We start from the raw sequence: 6,523 nt of genomic DNA, 5'->3' as shown, positions 1-6,523 counted from the left end.
AGTATTTAGACATAAGTAGGATTTTTTTTAAATTCTAAGAGAAAGCAAACTGATTTTTTCCAGTGTATTTTACTTCAAACAATTTTTGAAAGTGACTACTGAAGTATGGTTTTTTCCCCCCCTCCTTTTCCATATTTAAAGCTAGCCAAAAAATACTGGGTTTTAGTCCAGAATGTGGACAAAGCTAACTCTATTGTTTAAACTTGAAATACTATTGAAGTTAAGTGCAGATCGCCTATTACTGAGAACGTGGGGCCTGGTCAAATTCTGGCTGAAGTCAAAGGGACTTGAATGAATTTTGGAGCTTTTGCTGAAAGTTAGCTATCACTTGTTCTAGATCTGCTTTTCTGTAACATTTTGTGGATATAAAAAACTGACTTTGGAAAAATAGCACTTTCCAGGAGATAAGTTTTCCACATGTGTAGTGCATCCGTAGCTAAGAGTTTAGCTGTTTCCTTGTTTCTGAAGCTTTAAGACTGAGCTGAAATTTTTAGGTGCTTTAATTTTTTGGGTGCTCAGAAAGAGCGCTTGAACAGCCTGATTTTCAGAAAGTGCTGGGCACATGCTCCCTGGCAGTCAGGCCCCTTCACTCTCCACCAAAACCAGAGGCAGCCTCAAGTTACTGTCACTCTTGGAAACTGTGACCACGCTCCCTTGATAAAGCATGAGGGAAAAATGTTTGACTCCCAAGGTGTGAATGGACGTTTGAAAATATCAGCTACTCTGTGTGAGGTCATAATGGTGGACTATCGTAAAATCACAGATGTGGGAATGCTTTTCAGAGACTGGACCAGTGGTTCCTGTACTACTAAAATGCCCAGATTCCATTTACATACATTCTTTAATGCTACCTCACATCTCCCTTGCTTGTTTTTGTGTTCTTAGTTTCTGCTGTGGTCCTCCTCCTACCACCCCTGCCTTACCGTTACTCCTCCACCAGTTGTACCCTCCTCCCCATTCCTCCTCAGAATTACACTTGTGGTATATTTGTGTATTACACTGCTGTGAACCTTTAACATACATGTTTTTAACTAAGCATACAAGTTGCTAGAGATACGGCCTTTTAGAACAGAGCTACAGTGGGGAAGATATGTTCTTTTCCACTTGCACTATCTTACAAATATCCTGAAGAGAAACCTGGACTTGGCCCTTAGCTATACTGTCCCTAGTATTCAGAGTAGCAGCCATGTTAGTCTATATTTGCAAAAAGAAAAGGAGTACTTGTGGCATCTTAGAAACTACCAAATTTATTTGAGCATCAGATAAATAAGCTGTAGCTCACGAAAGCTTATGCTCAAAAAAGTTAGCCTCTAAGGTGCCACAAATACTCCTTTTCTTTTTGGCCCTAGTATATTCCTCCCCTTCCCCTCCACTCCTGGAAAATGAGTGGAATTCTACAGCTGTCTTCAGAACACACACTTGCCTAGAAAACCTGCTGCAGCTTCCCCGAGAAATCACTGCCAAAAGTTCCTGTTACCACTGCGGTTGGTGAATCTGACCCTAGCCAAAATTTACAAATCAGTGCTTGTATTTGTGCAGTAGATTTCTATAACTTACTTTACAGTTTTTCTACCTTTCCTTCACCTTGTTTAGCACAAGTCAAAAGCACAGCAAATTCATTCACATATACCAATGACCTCACTTCCTCCCTTTAATGCCAGTAGCTTTAATAGTTAATTTCAGTCCAACTACCCACACACAGTCTCCTTAGCTATTTTTACCCTACAGCTAATGAAACTTAAACTATGGCGAGTGGAGCTTTGCAGAGAAGGTTGAACAGACTGACACCCACTACAGCAACTAAGATAGTGCAGCAGCACCTGTTTTTCCACACACTTTTTATTTTAAGACATTTGCTTGACTTTCTGTGCTTGTAGATGCTGCGCCTTTTACGAAGGCGAGAAGGTTCAGGGCTCTAAAGTATTCTTGTACAATGCAGTGTATAAGACCTAGGAACCGATGTTCAAAAAGTTACCAAGTTGTGCTGCTCAAAGCTTCTCCCATTTATGCACATCACTGCGTTAAGTAAATGATCACTTCCACAGCACACTGATGTTTGTCATTTAAGGAAAATTTCATCATGTGTACTTCTATAATTCAATGAACCTCTGAAATCTACTGTAATGGGAATAGCTACACTTTATAGTGGAGAGGCTAAAAAGAGCACTTTAGCACATGTTATCTTGAAACATTAGCATGAAAGTGAACATCCAAAGGAAAGGTACCATACTTAACTGCAGTGTCAAATCTGTTATTCTGGAGAAAAAATTGCCCCATGAATAGGAAGAATATACAGTGAGTAGTTTTCTTTGTAAATGAAATTTGGGGGATGTACAAAGAAGTTAGGCATAGCATTGTTCTGCAACTGCATTCACTTTGCAAATCCAGAATGTATTTATACAAAATAAAAAAATGCAGAAAAACAGGCTGTTCTGACTCTGCAGAACAATTGTAACCAGTTGTATAGGGACAGATGCCACATTAACTTCTCCCGCTGTCAATTCTCAAATAGTATTTTTTTGTTCAGTAAGTCGTGCACCAGTTGCTGCCATCACTAGGCATCAACCCTCCAGTAATAAGGAGAATAAGGTCAACAAACCACCAGATACCAAGTCCTCCAAGAGTTAGTAGTTTTCCTACTGCTGTCCCTGTATGGCCCAGGCAGAATCGATCCACTCCAAAACAACCCAGGAAGAAGGAGTAGAGTAAAGTGGTTATAAAGTAATGGCCAGTGTACCTACAATAAATGAAGAATGAATAAATTAAAACTTCAAATACAGTTTCATTTGAGGAAAGGAGAAAAGACACCCTTTCATAAACTTGAGCCTTTGCTGTGTCAACTGCCTCAATTTTTACAGTATAGCTCCCTCTAATGGACTTTGGGGAATTTACATATTATAACTCTTATGAAACTATGGGCCAATGAACAATGCAATCTAATAAAACACAAAGGAGTTCCCACGGTATCTTGAGGCAGGCAGAAAATCCATTAAGCAAAGGAAGGATAAAAATACATACAAAGTTACAACAACCCAGCCAATAGTTGAAGCAGCAAGTTACAATGATGTCTTAGCTACCAACCCTATCTTCCAAAATGTAATACATTTCTGAAGGAAATAAACCTTACTTTATACATGGTTTATTCCCTCGTAGGAAAGTCCGAGGATCTGCACACTCAATACCATCTAGTGCTTTGCACTGCACTGGAGTGTGGTCTACGTCGCTATAGGCTTGGCCACCAAACTGTCAGAGGGGAAACAAATCACACACACAATTGAGAAATTATTTACCTGAGGGAGGGAGAAAAAGGCCAGTTAAAAGGATATTTTCTTATCACAAAGTAAAAGGGGAGAGGGCCCTCAGTACTAAGTGTCTAATACTTATTGTTGGTTCAGTAAATGCCTGCAGTCTTGTTCAGTCACTACGTTATTTTTGTCCTCCCTGGTGTTTATAACTCCGAGTTTAGTATGATCTGCAAGTTTCATTACATACACTCTATGCTTCTCCCCACACACTCATATCGCTGTGAATTCTCTGTCAGTGGACAAAGATTTAAAAAAAAAGGGGGGGGGGGTGAGAAAGCCTTGATTTGTGCTGGACATGGCCCACCTTGATTACCATGCACATTGTAGGGAGAGTGGTCACTTTGGATGAGCTATTACCAGCAGGAGAGTGAGTTTGTGTGTGTGTGTTTTTTGGAGGGGGGTGAGGGGGTGAGAGAACCTGGATTTGTGCAGGAAATGGCCCACCTTGATTATCATGCACATTGTGTAGAGAGTTGTCACTTTGGATGGGCTATTACCAGCAGGAGAGTGAGTTTGTGTGTGTGGGGGGGGTGGAGGGTGAGAAAACCTGGATTTGTGCTGGAAATGGCCCAACTTGATGATCACTTTAGATAAGCTATTACCAGCAGGACAGTGGGGTGGGAGGAGGTATTGTTTCATGATCTCTGTGTGTATATAAAGTCTGCTGCAGTTTCCACGGTATGCATCCGCTGAAGTGAGCTGTAGCTCACGAAAGCTCATGCTCAAATAAATTGGTTAGTCTCTAAGGTGCCACAAGTCCTCCTTTTTTAAAGATTTAACTGTGCCCTAGTGGCTAGTAGTCCACAATATATCACCTTGTACATCAGCTAACTGAAAAACCTCAAGTGCTTCAATGCTGTTGCTTTCCCCATAGGAAGCACAGCAGATTACCGTGGAGGGATGAGAAAGAAAACAGTAGTTTTCACCCTCACAAAACTGCTTTTGGGATAGAAAAGTGGACCCTGCACCTTTACGTCTTCCCTAAGAGTTCCATGATCAGGAGGAGCAAGTGCCTTGGAAACCTTTTCCTTTCACATCCTGAATATTGCTTCTGCCAGGAGAGGGAACTTCCACAATCCATAAACTTCTGTGGGTGAGGGAGAAGCACATCCGCAAATCCACTGGCTGCAGAGCTGCAGCAGAAAGCTCTTGGGGGAGGTATTCTATTCCCTTATGCTGGCATAGCACTTTTGGTGTGCAATTATTACAAACCACCCGCTGCTTCTAAGGAGAAGTTCCATTCAGGCTAAAGGTCCATGGATATCCAAGACCACCCCAGTGTGTGAATATTCTCTGAGAAGTTACAAAATCATCTTTTTTCACCCCACCTTAACACATCCGTAACCCAATTCTCGCTGTGCAGTAATGTTTCCAACATGGTCTACTGGATCCTCACATTCAATGAACTCCTCTGGCCTGTAAATGATCAAAACCCATCATGTTCACACAGTTAAAAGTGGGGGGAGAGGGAGAATAAGGTAATTTATAAGAGAAAACATCACGTTGAGGTCCTCTATCTTCCCCTTCACCTAGCCTTGTCACCCGTTCTTGTAGGTGCCCCATTTCCTGTTATCACCCCATCTATCCCAGTCGGTCACTTGTCATCCCTTTCTGAATGCCTCCTTCTGCTGACCACTATGCAGGAGTCTCTTTGCCCAGTATAACCCTGTTCTCAGCACCAGACCAGCTCCTCGCATTGCCCTTTCTGCTGTGCCCCAGCTCCCTGCCTTAGCACCACATCATTCCCCAGCCCTCTCCTTACCCCACATTGTTCTTCCTCTGCCCCCCAACCTCTCCTCCTTCTCCTCCGCCCCCAGCCCCCCCACTCCTCCCGCCCCCCACTTTGCCCCCCCATCACTCCCCCAGCAGCCCCTGGCCCCCCCGCTCACAGGTAGGTGCAGAGCACAAGCGGCGCCTGCGGGTCCCCGTAGTCACAGGCCGGGGCCGGGCTGCCTGCGGGCTGCTCGGGCTCGGCCTCCCCGGGGTCCCCGGTCGCGTTGTGCTGGTGGCTCCGGGACACGCCCTGCAGCAGCAGCAGGTTCCCCAGCAGCAGCGCTGCTTGCCCGCACAGCAGCACGTAACTCACCGGCCACCCGACCCCCGGCACCATCGTGCCCGCCCTGCCCGCCTCCCCGGCGCCCCCACCCGGCCTGCGCTGCTAGGAAACACCGCCAGAAACCACGCCGGCTAGGCCACACCGGCGAGAGCGCAACCTACCTGCTCCCGGCCAATGGGAGTCCTGAATGTTTCCGAGGAGGCGGGATCTCGAGACGAATAGCCCACTCCACCAATAGATCCGCACATTACCGGCCAATCAGCGACAGGCATGAAGCAAGCTGGGTTGGCTAGCGGAGAGGGGCGGTACTACTGCACACGGTAACAAGATTGGTTCCTCCCCCGGCCCTGGCGACCAATGGGTGAGGAGGGGGCGGGGAAAGGCCACAAGCTCTGGGTGAGTGGAGTGGTTGTTGCCTTAGGATGTGTCTACACTGTACAGTGATCCAGGTTTCAGCCCCAAGCTCCTTCCATCCACACACAAAGCAAAGCAGCTTGACTTGGGTCAGTAGCATTCACCCAGGACCCTGATCCTAGGGCCCAGCTGGGGTGTTCAGAGCCCAAGTCCTGCTGTGACTTGGGGCTTTCAGCGGGTCCTTGGTATCTCTTCTAGGCTGGTACCCAAGATATTCAAGTACAGAGTCATAGATGTTAAGGCCAGAAGCCTATTGTGATCAGCTAGTGCACTGGTTTCAGAGTAACAGCCGTGTTAGTCTGTATTCGCAAAAAGAAAAGGAGTACTTGTGGCACCTTAGAGACTAACCAATTTATTTGAGCATGAGCTTTCGTGAGCTACAGCTCACTTCATCAGATGTGAACTAGTGCACTGTTTCTCAAATGCGGACACCAGGGGTTTCCCTCATCCCGTCCCCTTCGCCCCTGTTGTTTCTGCATGTGCGGCCTCTCTGGAGACACAGGTGGGACACACAACGCTTAAGGAGCAAGGTGAGGCGGTGAGGAAGGGGATGAGAAGGCGAGTGGCGAGGTGAGCAGCAGGCGGAGGGGTCTGGCGGGGGACTGAAGAGGTGAGTGGCAAGCCAGCAGCAGGGTGAGGAGATGGGCAGGTGGGCTGGCTGTGAGTGGGGGAGTGAGGAGGCGAGCAGCAGGGAGGCTGAGGGGGTGAGGAGGCAAGGAGCGAGCCAGCAGCAGGGTGATGAGGTGGG

The 6,523-nt window shown here is 46.3% G+C and overlaps 1 protein-coding gene across 1 annotated transcript; it reads right to left on the bottom strand.

Annotated features, from left to right (window-relative positions):
- Nucleotides 1-1,801: 1,801 nt before the first annotated feature.
- Nucleotides 1,802-5,473, bottom strand: TM2D2 (TM2 domain containing 2). The gene is made up of 4 exons (XM_077805899.1): nt 5,195-5,473; nt 4,634-4,721; nt 3,128-3,243; nt 1,802-2,737 (listed from the first exon to the last, which is right to left on the bottom strand). Exons 1-4 carry the CDS (start codon nt 5,413-5,415, stop codon nt 2,524-2,526), a joined length of 639 nt encoding a protein of 212 aa, XP_077662025.1. The 5' UTR covers nt 5,416-5,473; the 3' UTR covers nt 1,802-2,523.
- Nucleotides 5,474-6,523: the final 1,050 nt, after the last annotated feature.

Source organism: Eretmochelys imbricata, chromosome 26, assembly GCF_965152235.1.
Source record: "Eretmochelys imbricata isolate rEreImb1 chromosome 26, rEreImb1.hap1, whole genome shotgun sequence".
Classification (NCBI taxonomy): Eukaryota; Metazoa; Chordata; order Testudines; family Cheloniidae; genus Eretmochelys; species Eretmochelys imbricata.
This window is presented reverse-complemented; position numbering and strand designations above follow the sequence as displayed.